At 32.5% G+C, this 19,668-nt stretch overlaps 2 protein-coding genes across 3 annotated transcripts; one reads left to right on the top strand and one right to left on the bottom strand.

Moving 5' to 3' along the window:
- Positions 1-936: 936 nt before the first annotated feature.
- LOC129786013 (venom carboxylesterase-6) lies at positions 937-17,821 on the top strand. Its single transcript, XM_055820767.1, has 9 exons — positions 937-946; positions 4,371-4,530; positions 8,153-8,254; positions 8,889-9,025; positions 9,183-9,534; positions 9,605-10,142; positions 10,215-10,399; positions 10,512-10,792; positions 17,534-17,821. Exons 2-9 carry the CDS (start codon positions 4,405-4,407, stop codon positions 17,724-17,726), a joined length of 1,914 nt encoding a protein of 637 aa, XP_055676742.1. The 5' UTR covers positions 937-946; positions 4,371-4,404; the 3' UTR covers positions 17,727-17,821.
- Positions 10,461-19,595, bottom strand: LOC129786062 (DNA-directed RNA polymerase III subunit RPC3). 2 transcript variants are annotated; one of them, XM_055820861.1, is made up of 4 exons: positions 18,300-19,595; positions 18,058-18,225; positions 17,823-17,983; positions 10,461-10,734 (listed from the first exon to the last, which is right to left on the bottom strand). In XM_055820861.1, exons 1-3 carry the CDS (start codon positions 19,512-19,514, stop codon positions 17,837-17,839), a joined length of 1,530 nt encoding a protein of 509 aa, XP_055676836.1. In that variant the 5' UTR covers positions 19,515-19,595; the 3' UTR covers positions 10,461-10,734; positions 17,823-17,836. The 2 variants fall into 2 exon arrangements, with proteins under 2 accessions (XP_055676836.1, XP_055676837.1); XM_055820862.1 differs by lacking the exon at positions 10,461-10,734 and adding an exon at positions 17,640-17,722 and having other exon boundaries at positions 18,300-19,593.
- Positions 19,596-19,668: the final 73 nt, after the last annotated feature.

Raw genomic sequence — 19,668 nt, forward strand, 5'->3', positions numbered from 1 at the left:
GTTTGAATAATCTTTCCTTTTTACAGAAAAACATATCTTGACTCGTTGTTCTGTAAAGCCGAAAATCGAGAATCTCATGCTATGCCGAGAACCTCGTACTATGTCGAGACTCTCTCAACAGAGCTATATTTTCATAGCGCCCCATTTGGTTTTGGAGCCTCTCAATCAATGCCACAAAATATTAAAATATCTGCGATGGAAAAAAACTCAATTTTTCTTCTTAAATCCTTTTATTTGTCATAAATCATTGTTATATACATTTTTTAAAAATATTTTTTTTTGTCTGAAATTCATGGAATTGTAAGCAAATGGGAAAATTGCTTCAACCACGAGAATTTCAATTTTTAATCTATCTGTGCGTGTACTTAAAGTTAATTTTGGGGTATAAATTAACTTAGTGGGACACAGAATAATAAATAAGGTTACAAAGTCATTAAAATATTTTTGCATAAAAGCATAAATGTGTCGGAAGAATACGGGGTTGAAATTGCAAATGATTCATGTTACATTTCAACACGGAAATTTTTCCATTTTTCTCTATCTGTGTGATCAAAACAGTAGGAACATTGATTCATTCCAATGTTTCAAATGCACAGAATAATATAAAATATAATTTTAATGTGGATTTATGGATGTAACTTCAATGCAGAAGCTAAACCACGTAGCCACGTGTTCAGAAATAAAAATGCATGACACATTTTTAATAAGTTAGTTTTAGTCTCAATTGTTCTATTTTTTTTTTGACAAAATAGTCAATACGAGACAAAAACTATTCACTTTTATTCACTGCACTAATTCATAATTAAACAATAAATAAATATTTATTGTATAAAATTTACCTAAAAATCAGAGACCCATTCACATTGACGAGTTGAGAGAGACTGACTGAAGAAAAAATCATTGCAATGCCGGTCAAAGCGAAGGCATTGTATTATGGCACATTGACGTATGGTTTTAACCCATTTATGTCTTATGCTGCATTTCTTTTTCATAAAATTTTCATTTTAAAAATTTTCTTGCACTTTGTTGATTTTTAATTTAGGAGTTTAAATTAGTAGAATTTTTAATACAAAAGGCAAAAGAACATTAGAAGGAAGTTTAATTTAGATCGAATTTTATTTTCTTTTGGTTATCGAGCAAAACCGATAAAATTCTATAAAAAATCTTAAATTTTCGGTTAATGCCTTTGATTCAACAGTGACCTTATGAAAATCGATTTAAAGATTTTAATTTAAAGTAAATCTCTTGAAAATGATCATTTTTAGACTAAATGGATTGTTTGCTTATAAACTAGGACAACTTTTAAAATTTAATTACGCCCATTCATTGTCAATTAAATCTTTTTTTTTTTAATAAAATGAATCAATTCTTTGATTTTTAAAGCTAATTTTACATTTTCTTTTTTAATTTGATTATTTTTTTGACCAAACAACAAAATGAAAAAAAAAAATACAAATCTGTGTTGTTTGAAGAAAAATTCTGCTTTTTTAACCCAGATGTTTTTCTTGAAATATTAAATTTCAATAAAAATTTAAAAAAAAAACTAAAACTCTTTTTTCAATCAAATATAATTTTTTGAAAATAAAACAAATTTGTACCATTTCCTTTAACCTCTTAAAGTCAACAAAATAAAATTGCCAAAGTGAAATGGCTTAAAGAAAATATTTACTTCAATAATTTATAGAAATAATAAATGAAAATAGACTAAAAAAAATAAAAGTAAAGCCAAATAAAACTTATTTATTGTATGCAACAATTAGCATAAATAGGTGAATGAAAGGATCTAAATAATTTATGCTCTTATTTTTTTTTAATTATGCAATTAATAATCATAACTGTCATAATATTGAATCATTAAAGAATAATTAAAAAAAAAATCATTCAACTTTTTTACAATAAAGGAATTGATGTAAGAATGTATGACGGATGATCCTCTATCGCAGAACAATTTTAACCCATTCCATCTTGTAGAGGATCAAAAAACATTGAAGAATCGCGAGAGAAACTCCCCAAAATCCACTGGGATCACATCGAAAAGTGCAAATAAAAATTGCAAAAAAATTCAAATATTTCGACGCCATTCGACGTTTTTTTCCCTATAAAAAATGTTTCAAAAGTTTTCTGTAGACTTGTCGCTCATTTTCTGTAGAGTTTTTTTCTAGTCAAAATAAATGTTTATTTTTTCGTTTCTGGAGTGATTTCTACATCTGAATCAAGTGATCCACAGTGAAATGAAGCTGAGGGAGGTTGATAGAACCAGCCCCTTGCAAATCAAAACAAATAATTTTTACATTTTTTTGGGCCTTTTTGGCAGTGAGAATTTAAGCAAATCTTACCGAGTTGAATCCCATCCAGCGCAATATACCTGATTCAGATGTAGAAATCAGTTTAGTAGTCAGTATCCGGAAACATTCGACGGAGTCATCAAGCAAATCATGACCAGCACGGAAGACATTTCTGAGAGTCGCAGAACTAACTGCCCTCAAAGCTATTCTGGGATTCCTCCGGAAAGTCTCCTTCCGCGGATTGTAACACTGAGGAAGTCCACAAAATCTTCATCACCGTCTTCCCATACATCTTTCCCAAGAGCAATGACTTCCTGGAGCTGACAAAAGTGATTCTCAACTCTCATTTTGCCTCTCAGAGTTCTTTTCTGCAGAATGCCCACGAGGTTTTGCTGTAGAAATTGGGACTTTCGGAAGCGAAAGATTTGCTCCGGCACATTGAAATTGAATCAATGGGCAGTGAACAGAAATTCCATGTCCTCCTCCTTGTTGCATCCGCTCTCGAGGAGGCTGCAATGTCAAGACATCCGGAAGTCTCATGAAATTATTCACAGCAATAAACTCGCAATTAGTTTGTTTTCTCAGTGCTTTGAGAGTATCATTAGATGCACAGACTTCCAAGAAGCAGAAGATTTCACAGATTCAGATGTAGAAATCACTCCAGAAACGAAAAAATAAACATTTATTTTGACTAGAAAAAAACTCTACAGAAAATGAGCGACAAGTCTACAGAAAACTTTTGAAACATTTTTTATAGGGAAAAAAAACGTCGAATGGCGTCGCAATATTTGAATTTTTTTGCAATTTTTATTTGCACTTTTCGATGTGATCCCAGTGGATTTTGGGGAGTTTCTCTCGCGATTCTTCAATGTTTTTTGATCCTCTACAAGATGGAATGGGTTAAAATTGTTCTGCGATAGAGGATCATCCTTCATACATTCTTACATCAATTCCTTTCGCCTTCATATTGTTCCGCTACGTTTCTCTATTGGGCAAAAATTAATAACTCCTAAATTGACCGCTTTATTATTTATGTATATCGTGCTTAAAGCTCTATTATATAGGTACCTACACCAAAATCATACCAAAAGGCAATCGTCTCTGAGTAAAAAAATAAAGTATAGGTAACGTTGTATATATTTGCAGGTAAAACTGCGTATTCCTCCACTTTGTTGCACGAACAAGAAAAAAAGCGATGGTGGGAGAGCTCTCCCCAAACTTACAAATCAAACGAAAGTGTGTAGTCAGTCTCTTCCGAACTTGGGTACTCATAAGTCGCGATATTTAGTTCCTTTTGAGGTGGAAAAAAGTGTTGTAAAGTGTGGTTCATTGACAAAAATGTACGTTAAATGAAAGTAATATCAAAGAGTGTGTCATCGTGAATTACATTTTTGCACAGCATCACCTTTAACCGCTGCGCTTAATTGCTAAACCGTCGCAAGCATTGCGAATAAAGTGTGAAAAGTGCAAATAAATATTATTTTCACTTTCAGACCCCACAATTATATAAGACTTTCTGCGATGAATAACTTACTTTTAAATCTTATCAACGTTCCGTTTGCATAAAAATGAGTGATTCCACATAAAAATCGGGGCAATATAATAAAATTGGATTAAGATCAAAATTTAACGATTTGATCGCATAGATATTTAAATAGAAAAACAAATCATCAGCTAAAATCTTTTTTATATATACTGCACGCATGATAAGTAACATTGACCTTAGACAGTGCTGTGCAATACCCCGTAAAGAAGTCGAATCGTACAATAACTTAAGTGAAAGTATATTGTTTTGGAAAGAAACGCTCTAAAAGTGCATATGTGAGAATCCAAAGTGTTTAAAGTGGTTTCGCGATTTATGAAATAATCAATAAAAAAAGCAAAATACACACACAGAAATTAACTAGCAATTCATTCATCAAATATATCATATACGATATTTGCTTTCACGGCAGAAAGTAAATAAACTACGCGGGTACATAGACGTCGTATTACTGAAACTCATTAGTGCTTCCGTATTGCAGTGCTGATTGATAGTGCAACAACACACATTTATAGTATTCTTCTATTATGCTGTGATTTTAGAAAGAGAAATAAAATCAGAATATTGAATAGCAAAATGAAGACAATACCATTTGTGTATGTCATCTATGCTCTAATAACATGCACAATTGGCTTAGCCCTTGCACCGGCGCAAGTAGCAGAGATTGCAGCAAGTACAGGGCAGCTGTCGAATAAACTAAAGGTATATAATGTTGCAATTTTAGTAAAAAGAAAATATTTTAAGAGTGAGTTCCCTTATATGGGAAAACTTTTTTGTCTATAAACTCAATGTGTTTTAATTAGACTTTTTTTTACCAAACATTTTTGTTGGATATAATAAAACCGCAGATTCTCACAAAAAATGAGATTTCTCAAATTGCCACCATTTTCCGGATAAAAAAATAAACTAAAAATTTTGAAACTCATTCTCTTTGCAGAGAGTACAGCATAGAGTTTACAGTGAAATAAAGTGGAAATTTTGTGTACGAAATGAATTAAAATTAACCCAATTCTTGTACAAAATTGGCTAAGAAAAAGAACATAAAATGTTTGTTACAAGACTTATAATCTTTCAGAATATTCGCGTTTTTTACTTTAAATAATTTAAACTTTGTGGAAAATTCTATGGGTTCTAGGGGTTCTAAAAGAAGGATATAAAGTAATTCTGATCATTTTTCGGTTCTAATTAAAATTAAAATTATAAAATCGAGCAAAGTTATACGATTTGTTATAGGATGAACTAATTCGGATCTCTTAATACTTTTTTAATTGAATAGTTTTCAAAACAGTTAAGGGTTAGGCGAAACAATATTAAAATTGTATACTAAAAATCATTCTAATTTTTAAACATTTTCTCCAATGTTTTCAAAGCGTTAGAAGTCTGAATAAAACAGCTAAAAGATCTTCTAATTCAATTCTTCAAGTTATTGAAAATTATGTAGGTCCTAAAACAGATAAAGAAATAATCCTAATTCAATTTTAATCCCTTTTTAATCTTGATTAACAAATTCGTTCAGTTTAGAAATTCATACTTCTTATTGAAATAAACCAAGATATCTTAGAATGAATTTAAATTTAGTTTAAAAAAAATGAAAATTTGTTATGCATTCAATTATGTTTCGATAACTTTTTTTAACTTAAGGTCCCTAAAAACCCTTAAACATTCCTAAAAACGATAAAAGGACACTATAAATTATTTTTTCAACGCTAACCCAGTCTATTCATCGTCTGTCATAAAAAAAACGATTGAGACACTAAATAATTACATATTTCTTGTACTAGACGATAAATACGGTTGGCACGTGCTAGTAGAGATATTAACCTAGATTTAAAATATTAATTTTCATCACATAATTGAACTTAAAGGTCTATATACTGAAACTTGTTTTAAAAAATGACTAAATGACGATTATTTTCCATCTGTGTCAGTTTAATTTCTGGCTCAAAAAAGTAATTTAACATGAATAAGAAAGCAAACGAGAAAATCTCTATTAGAAGCTCTTCGCTTCTTCCGGAGAAGGTTTTTACTTTATGGCTAAATATAAAAATTTCCAATAAACTCTGACATTCTGGTCCCTTCTAAAATCGTTTTTCTCTTAATTTGCTTTCTCGTTGATTGCTCAAATTAAAGATTATCACTAAACACCCATGCATCCGAACAAATATAAGAAAAACTTTTTGCATAAGAAAAGACATTTTTATATAATTAAAAAGAAAGATATTTCGTAAAAGAAAAATATTAAATGATCATTGACATTATGCATGAAAGATATAAGAATAAATTGATTATCTTTTCTCCGATAGTTACGTGATGATGTTTTGATTTTTTTTGTATCAACCAACAAGCCCGCATTCATTGGTTTCAAATGAACGTGAAAGTAATTATAGTGCAATGTAGTAAGGTAATAAAAAGAAAAACAACCTGATATTTATAAACAATATAATTATGTATAACGGAATCCAAATGAAAGAGTAAGTTGTTGATCTTGGCTCTAGTTTCATCATCTCATCGTGCTACATCTCGCTATTTGAAAAAAAAAAATGCTAATGTCTCATCAAGGTAATCTTGTCATCAAAAACTCTTAAGACAAGTCGGAACTACACATAATCGCATTAAATTATGCATTTAATATTGCATAAGATGCAAGAGATGATTATCATTCAGGACTTTTAAGTTAAAATAAAAAAAAAACATCTTATGGCGCTTTAAGTTGAATATATTTTAATGTTAAAACGCTTTTGGCTACAATTTACCTTTTTCTTTTTGTGTGATCATGAAGTATTTCATTCGCTATTGCTGCAAGTCAATGTCAGAAATTTCTCATGAATTTTTTCCTGTATTTTACAAACAGTGTCTACATAGCTTTTAATTTATTGTGCAGTAAGGAAACTTATTATAATTGAGTGATTTTTATGCCAAATATTTAACAATAGACTGCATAGAAAATTGACATAACACAATTCATTATTTCTCTATGATATTACATGTATTGTAATATTTTTTTATTATTATTATTTTATTTACAATTTATGAGTTAGTTGAAAAAGTCGAGTTCAGTGTCCGATTTCATCGCACAATTTATTTACTTTTTTATACAAAAGAATATAAAGGCAAAATAGGAAATGTTTGTAAACATGAGAACTTGACTATCAAATGTCGGACAAGATTTATTTCTTCTGAATAAAATAAAGACAAGAACCGAACAATTATTTTCAGTTAATTCTTTTACGATAAAATATTTGAAGAAGAGAATTTAAAGAAATGATTTTTTTGGGATTAATTTTAATTAAATTTTTAACAATTTCTGTCTAAAAATCACGATTTATGGTATTTTTGTTTATACGAATCCTTAACTCGAATATGCCAACAGATAGTTCCAGTAAGAACGCTTAATGTATATAAAAATGTTTATTTCCAAAAACGAATGGTTAAAGTGAAAAGAATTTTTAAAACTTCTACACGAAACTTTAAAAATATTTCCTATTATTGTATGAAAATCCTCAAAAAAATCCTAATCCTCAAATGGTTAAAAAGTATTTTTTAAATCTAATGCAAACCATTTCATCTCACAAAGCAGACGAATCTGTAAAACAACTCAAATATTAATTTTGTGTTATACCAACTCATAAAAATCTATGAGAATTCATTATTGAGAAGGAAAAATAAAACTATTGTTACACATGGATAGATAATTTTGCAAGAGATTAACTGATGCTGCACTGGCATTGTGTGATATAATTTTATCTTATTAAGAATTCGAGCCACAATACAGAACTAATGCGAAAAAATCACGAAAGTGAAAATTTCAAGTGAATTATGCATAGCATTGCATAAAGTTTAGCATTTACTATGTGATGTGAAAAAAACCCAAATATGGTATATTTTACAAAGAAAATATTAGTAGGTAGTATTATTTTAATCTTAATTAAAACCTTTATAGCTAAATGAGTATGAATTGTTAAAAAAAAATCTGTTTGAATATGAATCTGAGTTGAATCTTCCTAGTAAATAAATTTTCTATTTAAAAAACTAAAAAAGCAAATATTTAGAAACAAAAGAATTTATCAAATGAAAGCGATTGAAATTTATGCATTTTGCAATTTTTTTTGCAAATAAAACGATTAGGTCCACTGAACTAATTGATTATTCCGTACCAATAGTATTACACCTCCAGAATGCTATTCGTTTTGCAAAAATATGTATCACCACGATGCACTTGTTAATTGAATTAATGACAGTTTATTTAACTATGTGCTGTGCATTCATTCATGGATAAAAATTGTGTATCTACTATTTAACTAAAAGATAGCCTCGTCTTTTGTAGGAGACGGCAGCATGGAGACGTATTATGCAATCCGGTGGACTCGTGAGAATCCTCCCTGCAAGAGCTATGGAGGTTGTACGCGAGGTTGTTGGATCTCTGCGTGTAAGTTCAAGTGCTTCAATTTGCAAATTCCATTTCAATTTTCAGAGCATTTACATTGCCAATTGGAACATCTCTTCGTAAATCTTGCATAACATTCACAATGAGGTGAATGTTTGTTTAATTGCACAAAAAAATTTATGGAGTTTTTTTTTTGAAGCAAAAGAAGAAAAAAAAACCCAAAAATAAGACCTCTATTCATAAAATTTTTTCTTCAGTCTAAACATCACAGCTGAATAAATTTGCACGTCTTTCAAATAAAAAGCACGTCCAAAAGTCCCACAATTATTCTTGTATCAACACGCACTCAAATTTTGAAATTTATGTATGTACAATTATTTTGTGTAGTCTTTTCAATTATTATTCATTGTTAGTCGCAAAAGTTTGTTTCCAACACTTTGGAAAATGTAGGTATTAAATACCTATATTGTATGTATTTCATTAATTCTCGTGTCATGCCTGCAGTATGTCGACGCGATGTATTGAGAATGAAATTTTAATTCATTAATTTTCGCAATAAATAATGATTTTCCTTCACGAATATTTGATATTTTCCAATAGATAATCCTATTGTTGATAGAGATAGGATGCAAAAACAAATTAATTCAATTATGATTAAACTTTAATTTTCTTTTAGAATGAAGGACGTGTAGTATTAGCCACACCAAATGGTATTCTTCGTGGACGCCATCAGCCATATAAATCAGGCATTCCTGGATCCTATTATAGCTTTCGAGGGGTACGATATGGACAAGCCCCCGTAGGAGCTAGACGGTAATGCCCTAAAGCCTCTTAAAGTCATTCTAAATGGTTCTAAAATTTCCATTTCCAATCAATTTTTTGAAGCCTTTTCAAATAAATCACGTATTATGCTTTAATAGCTTCAATAGAGATTACATAATAAAAAAAACAAAACGATGTATTTATGCAGATTTCGCGCTGCACTACCGGAAAAGCCATGGAAGGGCGTACGATCGGCCGTAAGAGAGGGAAACACATGCCCACATCGAAATATTCTCCTTGACACATTCAAAGGCGACGAAGATTGCCTCTTTCTCAACATCTACACACCCGAATTACCAAATCGAACACGCCACCCTCAACTTCCTGTCATGGTATGGATTCATGGTGGTGGTTTCGCATTTGGTTCGGGAAATTCATTCCTCTACGGACCAGATTACTTAGTTGCCGAGGGTATTGTCTTGGTGACAATTAACTACAGATTGGGACCATTGGGTTTCTTAGCTGTGGGTGGTGATGCACCCGGAAATGCTGGACTGAAGGTACATCCCTTTTACTTCTTTTCCCTGCCGTAATAAATCCCTAACTCTTGCACGCGAATTTTCCTCACAGGATCAAGTTTTGGCCCTTAAGTGGGTTCAAGAAAATATTGCTGCATTCGGTGGGGATCCAACGGAAGTTACAATTTTCGGGGAATCCGCAGGAGGAGCATCTGTGCAATACCTCATGCTGTCACCCCTTGCAACGGGACTCTTTCACCGGGCAATTTCTGAGAGTGGATCCGCCCTATCGCCATGGGCACATGCCACAAAGCCCAAGGAGAGAGCTTTCAAACTTGGTCAAGTTCTCGGTTTAAGCACGAACAACACAGAGGAATTGCTGGATTTCCTCCGGAAAGTCCCTCCGAGGAAACTTATTGATGCCTCCGAGGAAACTCTAACGCCTGAGGATGCAAGAAATAACATTGGACTCCCATTTGTACCGTCAATTGAAGAAAATATTGAAACATGGGATGATGCTGATCCTGATGTTAATCACGATGAACCCTTCCTCACAGAGCCACCAATTGATCTACTAAAACGAGGAAATTTCCACAAAATACCCTACATCACTGGATTTAATTCCCACGAAGCTATGCTCTTCCTAAGAAGTAAGATTATGCGGAAAAATCTTCAAATTTCTTGGAAAAAAATTAATTAAAAAAAATCCTTTTCCTTCTCAGGACTGCGTAAGGATCCCAATCTCTTGGTAGCCTATCAGAATGACTCCACACGCGTTCTTCCGGCTGATTTGCAAGTTCCCGGTGGACGAGATTCACGTGAGGGACAAGCAATTGCAGGAAGTGTTCGAAAGTTTTATTTGGGGTCAAGGCCAATAACGCAAGACACCATCAATGAACTAATAGACGTAAGTTTTCACTCCACACACGATATACTCTTGTTGGCAAAAAAAAGATTAATTTCATAACTTATTGAGGCAAATATTTACTAATTTATCGCATGTAAAAAAAACGGAAAAGATGTGGACTGACTTGATGTTTGTACGAGGAATTGTGACCTCTGCTCGATTGCACGGGGCTGCACGAAATGCCACAACGTACCTCTATAGATTTGCTTTCGATGGAGCTCTTGGCCTCTACAAGCGCCTTCTGGGTATCTCACGTCCAGGAGTATGTCATGGTGATGAAATTGGGTATCTCTTTCACTTTGGCTTCTTCAATTTGAGCCTAGATAAGGCAGCACCTGAAATTCAAGTGAAGAAACGAATGGTATCCATGTGGACGAATTTCGCCAAATACGGGTAGGATTGCAATTTATTTATGTTTTTTTAAAGATTTTTTTAAAGAAAATAATTTTCTTCTAATGCCCAATCATCTTCCAAAGGTCATTAATAATTTGTTAGTCATGCTGTATTCAATCATTTGACTATTACAATGAAAAGCCATCGAAATAAATTACCTGCACGTGAATTTCTAATAAAAGATTTGCATTAAGACTCAAGCATGAGAATTAAATTGCATTCATTCGGAAATAGAGGTTGATTAATCATCAATTTTATGGTGATTTCATCACAAAACTCTCAATTTATACCAAAAATATTCAATTCTTGTCATCACGCTTCAATTTTCTTTTAATTTCTCTTATTTATTTGCTTCAAAATGTTTTTAAAAAAATCATTTATTATACTTTATTAGAAATATAGACACACAGTGAAATAGCTTTGACGAAATTGCATACTTCCCATCAGGGGCGTCGGAACGTCTTCGAGCCTGGGGGGGACAAAAATTTTGGCGCCCCTCTTCCCTTTTTTGGCGCCCTCTTTCCCTTTTTTGGCGCCCCCTACCCTAGTTTGACGCCCCCCTATTTTGGCGCCCCCCCCCTATTTTTTTAGGGTCTTTTTTTTATATATATAAGTACGAAACGAGAACCCTCTAATTTTTCATGGACAGTTTTTCACGAACAAATCTTTTTTAAAGGTTTTCAAAAAAACTTCTTTCGAAGGAAGTTAACTCTTTAACTCTTTGTTACACGACGATCTTATAAAAATCGAGAGGAAAAACATAGATTTAAAAAAAATGTATTTTTTAAGAAGGGTTCTAAAGGAAAAATTATGGATAATCTGGGCCACTTATCAGATATTCAAAAGATAAGAAATCAATTTCACAAAAAAATTAGGGCGCCTTTAAATTATAGTTAAAAGTGCATGAAATTTATATGGGGGTTTCTTGAAGGGAAATTTTTGGAGAAAAATATGGCCATCTAAAAAACGCCTAATATATAGCCTCTATGTCTGTGCCAAATTTCATCGCGATCGGACAAACGGTATATTAATCTATACTTATATAGACGAAGATCACTAACGCTTTCCAACAAACACAACTTTCTTTAATATATAGATTTTCCGAGCTAAAACTTTGTGTCAGACAATTTGTTTCTATTTTAACGTGAAAATGCATTTTCAGTCCACTTTCCACTTTCCAATTTATAAATTTAGTTTTTTGGTCAAAAATATCAATTTTATAACATTATTTTAACTCGACACTATTAAAGCTATTGAGATTGAAAGATTTGCGAAAAAATTAGATTTTTTTTAATAAAAAATAAATAAACAATAAATATTTACAAAACTGCACATTTTTTTCCCACCCCACCCTAAGGTCTTTGAATTATTTTTTTATAGCAAAGTTATTTTTTATGTTATGAAATAATAGAAATAGCGGGTAACCAATGATCCTAAATTATAAGTAATAGTTATGCCGATTAGGGAAAAATATTTTTCAACAAATTTTCAATTTTCTCTTAAAAAATTACTTTTAAAAAATATATAAAAAAGTTAAAGTCTTTCCTTACAATTTGCCCATCCCTTATTTTCAGTCAGTTTCACATTTTACTGAGAAAGAAAGAATCATAGCCTGTAAATTCGTTAATTCGATCTTTCGCTTTATACTTTATCATCCATGCTATATTTAAATTTGCAATTATATCTTTAATTTATGTTGTATATTTATCTTTGCATTTTTATGCATATACACAGTAAACTCAGAGTTTCCGAACAAAAAAATTTTGAAGAGTTTTTGCATTGTTAAGTTAGAGACTACATGCATGAGCTTTTAAAATTTCGATTTAAGTAAATCCTGAAAAGAGTAACAAAGAACCAACGACTTAACAGTAAAAGAATCTGTGTCTTAGAGAATAGCGCGTAGCACTCATATTGCTAACATCGATAGTTCAAATCCCACCATGAACATTTTTTTCTTTTTGTTTTTCTATTAATTTTCATTAGATACCTTCATAATCAAAAGTAAGGGTCTGTTTGTTGGAAATCGTCATTCCTGTACGACTGTACAAATCTACACCGTTTGTCCGATCGCTATGAAAGACTCTTATGCACCATACAATGAGTAAATCTTTAGAATTGAATCATAATTAGTTTTAAGATTCAAAATAAGAGTGACCATTTCCCGGGAAAGCGCTGGGAAACATACGGATTTTCCCAAAGAAGGTAAAGATTTATCATATAGTTGATTAATTTCTTAGTTTATAGGAATTGTAGAATATCGTAAAAGGTCTCAGATGTAAGCTATATAAATGTGTAATATTATAAATTAAAATAATTTTCAAAAATCCATAGAAGGTGGAAAAATAAAGTCCATTGCATTAATGTGGAAATTAGAGACTAAAAACAAAACAAAAAAATACGTGTTTGGGAAAACTTTTTATTTTTTTTACCTTCTAATGGGTTTTGGAAAATTATTATTTTTTTACGAAAAAATAAGCATTTATATAGCGTTCATCTGAGACTTATTACGATATTCTAAAATTCCTATAAACTAAGAAATTAATCAACAATTAATCAAGAAATATGATAAACCTTTACCTTCTTTGGGAAAATTTGGGAGTTCTAAAGGCGCTCTCGCTGTATCAAAGGGCGCCGGTAAGGCTCTGAAAATTCTCAAAAATAAATTGTGACGCTTTAAAAGGCGCCCTAGATCAGTTAAAATTATTTGAACCGTCTAAAGGCGCCCTTAGCGGTGATCCAGATATAGATACAGATCAGAGGGCACAAAGATTTAAAGTGTTAAATACTAGAGTAAAATATGAAAGTTTCTTGTAGCGAAAAGAAACAATTTCACTCATAAAAAAATTGCCTTAAAATTTAAAGTGTAGAGAGTCTAGAGTTTAGATCGTAGAAATAATTTTAAGTGGCTAAGGGCGCCCCTTGAAACTTTACAATTTCTTTAAAAATAATTTTCAGGACATTTTCGGCGCCCCCTGATACAGCGAGGGCGCCTTTAGAACGTTCAAATAATTTTAAGTGGCTAAGGGCGCCCCTTGAAATGTTACAATTTTTTTAAAATAATTTTCAGAACCTTTTCGGCGCCCTCTGACACAGCGAGGGCGCCCTTTAGAACGTTCAAATAATTTCAGGAGGCTGAGGGCGCCCCTTGAAACGATATAATTTATTTTTGGGAATTTTCAGGACTTTTTTGGCGCCCTCTGATACAGCGAGGGCGCCTTTAGAACGTTCAAATAATTATAAGTGCCTGAGAGCGCCCCTTGAAATGTTACAATTTTTTAAAAAATAATTTTCAGAACCTTTTCGGCGCCCTCTGATACAGAAAGGGCGCCTTTAGAACGTTCAAATAATTCTAAGTGGCTGAGGGCGCCCCTTGAAACATTATAATTTATTTTTAACAATTTTCAATTTTTAGTTTTTAAGCTCTTTTTGCGCCTTTGTTTAAAATTTTATTTCTTAATTTTTTTTTGTCTCTCCTTTTTTATTAGGGACATATTATAAAAATTGAAAGGGCGCCTGCGGCGCCCCTTTGTATTGCTTTTGGTGTCCCTGTTTGGCGCCTTCGGCGCCCTTTTGTGGTGATTTTGGCGCCCCTTTGAGGCGCCTTCGGCGCCCCTCAAATTTTTTGGGGGGTACAAAAGACCCCCTGTACCCCCCAGTTCCGACGCCCCTGCTTCCCATAATATCTTAAGGATAGTTGTAGTATTAAGAAATCCCAGCCACTAAGAGCGTTGTACGCTTATTACCGGCATTTCTAACACAGCAATAGGTACAAAAGAAATACCTACAAAAAAAAACCTTACGCTTGGCAAACCTCTGGGTTCGGTCGGATATTATTAGTTTTCTTTCTACTATGTGTACTGCACCTTTTGCATTTTTGTAATAAAATTCCATCGCAGTAAAGGTTTATTTTTCATCGGAACTTCCATTGATATATCTTCTCCGCGGATCTTATACCCATGAGACACGTAATAGAAGAAAATTTATACCTGCCTACTGGTCCACTGTCTTGACACCATTAAAAGTAAAGTTGTTTTTGAAGGAGAAAAAATGCTTCTATTATATCATCCATCTATCGTTTTAAAAATCATTGCATAAAAATATAACGTGGCAATTTTTCTTTCTCCCGATGAGAAAAAAAGTTCAAAAATTATACAAGAAAGTGGACAAAAAGTTGCATTATGTAGTTCTCTTTTTTATCAGATCTCATCTCAATATAAATTAGATGATGGAAGATGATGAATTGTTGCTAAGAGTTCTTTTTTTGTTAAGTTAAACTGCTGAGATAATTGAATCGTGCAGCACTGAAAGGGCCCAATTTTGAATAAAGAAAAAATATAACTTTGCATAATTGAATCATTTGTTTCGAAAAGGGCTTAAGTCGAGTGTTTTTTTGCTAAAATAAAATCTTCAAATTCATGTTTTTTTTTGTTTTTAAACTTAATTCTCACGAATGAAAAGAAATTAATTATTTTATTAAGTTGATATTAGAGTAAATGACGTTAATCTAACGTTAGAAGAAAAACCTTAAACATTAGATAAGAAATAAGAATTTTAGGAAAATAACTATCAAATAGTTAAAAGGAAGATACTAAAAATCACACAGCTCAGGTTTTCCTTACAAAAAAAAACTTCTTAAAGCTGCAAATGACATGAAAATATGTTAAACGTTAAAAAATAAACGTCAAAAGTAAGAAAAGAAATGTCTAACATTAAAAAATGAATGTCAAACGTTAAAAATGTCAAACGCTATAAATGTCAAACTAATCATCAGACGACAAGTGCAGGAACAATAAAAATTATAAAAGAAACATTGAAAGCTAGAAAAGAAATTTCAAACGTTAAAAGAGAAATGTCAATCGCTAGAAATATCAGACAAAGAACATCAAACATTAGAAAAGGGTCCTGCAATGTAAGAAAAGAAACTTTTAACGTTAGAAAAGGAACTTAAATGTACGAACAATTTGTGAAAAGCTCCTAATTCGAATGCAAAAGCCAATAAACTTGTTTTTTTAATCTCAATCTTTATAAAAAAAAATACGTTTAAAACGATCCTTAATAATTTTTTACTCCATGGGGTAGATTCTGATAAAAATCTTTTCTTTTCTTTTCTTACAATTCGTTAGTTATAAGATTTTTTGTATTCCGGGAAAAATATTATGAAAAGTTACTTTTCCAGGACTCTTTAGGGATCTTTCTGACTGTTATCTGTCAAAATTTTACAGCAACTTCTTAGTTGTTAGAAAAGAATTTACCCCCATATTTTAGTTTCTTTTTAATTTAAAAAAAACATTAATTTAATTCTTTTTGTTTTAAAAGAATTAGATTAAAAAAACAAAAAAACTATGATCAGTTTTTCGGATTTCTTGTTAAATTCTGTTCAAAAGAGTAATGCCCTTTTCGCACTAAACCATTCAATGAGCTTCAAATTAAATGCGTGCGTGTAACCTATCATTCATAACTTTTGAGTGGATTGAGAAATCTTTAATTCGAGAAAAGCAAAATATGCGTAAAGTTGAAAATTATCATTTCCCTTCTATTTCAATTCAATATCTCAAAAACTGTAGCAGCTAAACATGTGAGAAAAAATGTTTGTGTTCTCCACACCTCTACAAGATTTTATTAATGCCAAAAAGAAAATCTTTAAGGGAATGTTCTTTGGAAGCCGAAGGACGACTCTTTCATAAATCTTCGGAACTTTACAACCTAAACCTAATCAATTAATTTATTTATTTCTGAATTTGGAAAACATCCACCTGTATGAATTTTTGATGGATTTCTTGCACCAATTGTGGCGCAACATTAATAGTTTTCAGGTGCAAAAATTAGCAGCTCTTTCGATTAAATCCGCATGCACAATAATTAACTTTTTTTCTTCGCTTACATATCTGATAAATTGTTGACCCTAACATTTTCCTCGGCAATTGCATAATGATTGATTCGCAGTCTTTATGTGATTCTTTCAAGGTGAAAAATAATGTTCGTTTTTTTGTGCATTTTGCAACTATTTTGAACATTTTAAAGGTGTCATTTTTAGGTAATTTTTCTTTCAGTTGCTAAATGTTCTTTTGAGGGGCTCATTAAATGTAAAGCATCTCAAAATATCTGTGCTTTTTTTGCTCTTTACTCAACTATATTATGTTATTTTGAAAGCAGTCAATAAAATCATGAAGTTCATCATAAAGAAATCTCATGCAATTTTTTTGAAATTTCCCTCAAAATGTGAGAATTTCAATATAACGCATTTTTTTGCTACCTATCTGAATGTTTTTTTTTACTTAATAAGGATTTAATTAGGTCATGATCAACAAATTGCGATATATATTCAGATTTTTTCAGTGTTTTATGGATCAAGCAATTTTTTTAGGGTTTCATTTGATTGATGAAATAAATAAAGTGTTTAGCACGCTCTGGCGAATTGGGCTTTAAAAAAAACTCTCTATTTAAGCAAAAAGAGTTGATTTCTTAGGCAGATAGTGCGATGTTGCATTCAAAATTGAATGAGGAGATTGAACTTTTTGTTTATTTCTTTAAGTTTATTCACTCAAAGTTTATTTGATTAGATGCTCTTTCTCTCTCTCTCATAAATTCCACAAGATAATAATGTTTTCATAAATTTCAATTAACATTTTATGAACACAATAATTATCTTGTAAATTCACCGTAACAATTCGCGATAGCATCTCATCACGATAGGAAAAAACCTCTAATGCTTTTTTTTGTTTTATTTATTTTTCTTTGCAGTGTACCAACACCAATGGGGGCCTATGATCCGGACTTTCGAGTAAATTGGGATCCAATTTTGCAAAAATCCGGCAATGATCTGCCGTATTTGGACATAACAGATCAACTAAAAATGAAAGTAAATCCCGAAGGGGAACGCCTCAAATTTTGGGATGATTTGTACAGGAAGTACAATGGGAATGAGATAAACTGAGATAAAGAAAATAGAATAATTCTTGATTGTTGTGCTTTGTTATGTATAATTTTAGTTGATGTTGATGTTTTGAAATAAAAAAATTCTGAAACTTACATTTGAGGGCACTTTTAAGGCTTTTCCGCTTGATAGAATTGGTACATTTGGAAGAGGAAGAGTGTTTCATCAAGACCAATTTCTGCACTGTAGAGATTCTTAATTCTTATCTTAACTTTCTCCAGAATTTCCCTCTCAGGTGGAGTTAGGGTCTCGAGTATCTGAAAATTATTTATTTATTTTTCGAATTAGAATTTGACGAATTTATTTATGTGGAAATAAAACACGAACTTACATCCATTATGTACTCTTCTGATTCTCCGCGCTCCTTCATGGCCTCAACTACACTCTCCAGTCGCTGAGATTTATCGATCAATCTTCGATTCACGGATGAATCATAATTTGATCGAGTAATTCCATTGAAAAGGGCTTTGTAGCATGTCTCCATGAGCAGCATTACAATCTGCAATATGCAATTAATCAATATCTAGTCTCAATTTCCAATGAGGTTAATGCACCAAAGAGTGTGGCAATCACCTGAGTTTGATTGACATAGAAGAGGATGAAACATTTTGCTGGTCCCGTACCGCTACTTCCAGCTTTGCGGATGGTATGAATTTGCAGAAAATGCTCCTCGAGTAGCTTATAGGTGAGTTGTTTGGCTTCTTTTGACGGGATCATGGCTTCCTTTTGGATATCTTCTTGCTCAATGTACTTCTTCATGCGGACAACGCGGAAAATTCGTGCTGCTTTCGCCCCAAATTTCTCCATTATTGTATTCTCAATGCACACCCAGGCAAGCTGCTCAAAGACCTTCTTCATCTGCATAACGTACTGCCCACCACCTGCATCGGAATACTTCGAGAGCATCATCAGGGGGTCATCGACAATCACAGCAATGTACTGCTCCAGATATCGAATTAATTCCAAATTATTCGATTGTTTCTCACAAAATGATCGTATCTCGCCGAAAGGGATTGGATTTGATGAGGATTTCCACGGGTCTGTCCGCAAGTACATGGACTGCAGCAAATACCGCACACATTCACTTGCATTGGAATTAACTCTCCGCTCAATTGCCTGGCAGAGGATGGCATCACGGAAGTGTTGATGAAATTTCTCATAGTTCACATGCCAATAGATCCCGGCATCCTTCGTTGAGGGCAGATTTTTCCCCTCCTGCAGTGCAACAAGTTCCTGAACATCAATTTCCGGTCGTTGAAATAGCAAGCTTGCATTATTGCTCACAGCTTCAGCCAATTCTTCAGCTTTCTCCCCCACAATGGCTCTAATAAAGAAGTTTCCCTGAATGAGTTCAAAGAACTTATCTCGATGCTCAACCACCGTGTTCTTCTCTTTGCTCTCCGAGTTCTGTACGGATTTAGAAATTAAATACGAAGCTGTCTCACATCCTGCCCGCAGGAGTTCCTCCACCAGGAGGGCTGCTGTATGCCCATACTTTGACTGCATGTAGTAGATGTATCTCGGATAGCGGAGGATCTGAAGGATTTGATCACTACTCAGGGAGTACTCTGCATACGCCTTATTCGCGGACATTTCATACGTGGCTAAGCGGAATTTCAGGAGAACTGAGAGTGCTTGGGAGACTTCATTTTTGGACAGCATGGTCGTCTTCATGAGACCACGAAGAGTCTTCCCGCCGGTGTACAATTCTTGTCCGATTTTTTGTACATTTGCCCCAAAATGTTGCTCCAAAATCACAGAACACAGATTTCCCAATTGAATTGACATTTTTCTTAAAGATTTGCAAAGTTTTTTAACTAAAAACTAATCCGAAAACAACGTGTTTGTGATAAAAAATCATAATAAAAATACATGTGAAGTTAGCTGCGATTGACAGATTCTAACCTCAAAAAATACGAGAAGAAATGTCAGTGAAATGTCA

The sequence above is a fragment of the Lutzomyia longipalpis genome, chromosome 1 (genome assembly GCF_024334085.1).
Source record: "Lutzomyia longipalpis isolate SR_M1_2022 chromosome 1, ASM2433408v1".
Taxonomy (NCBI): Eukaryota; Metazoa; Arthropoda; class Insecta; order Diptera; family Psychodidae; genus Lutzomyia; species Lutzomyia longipalpis.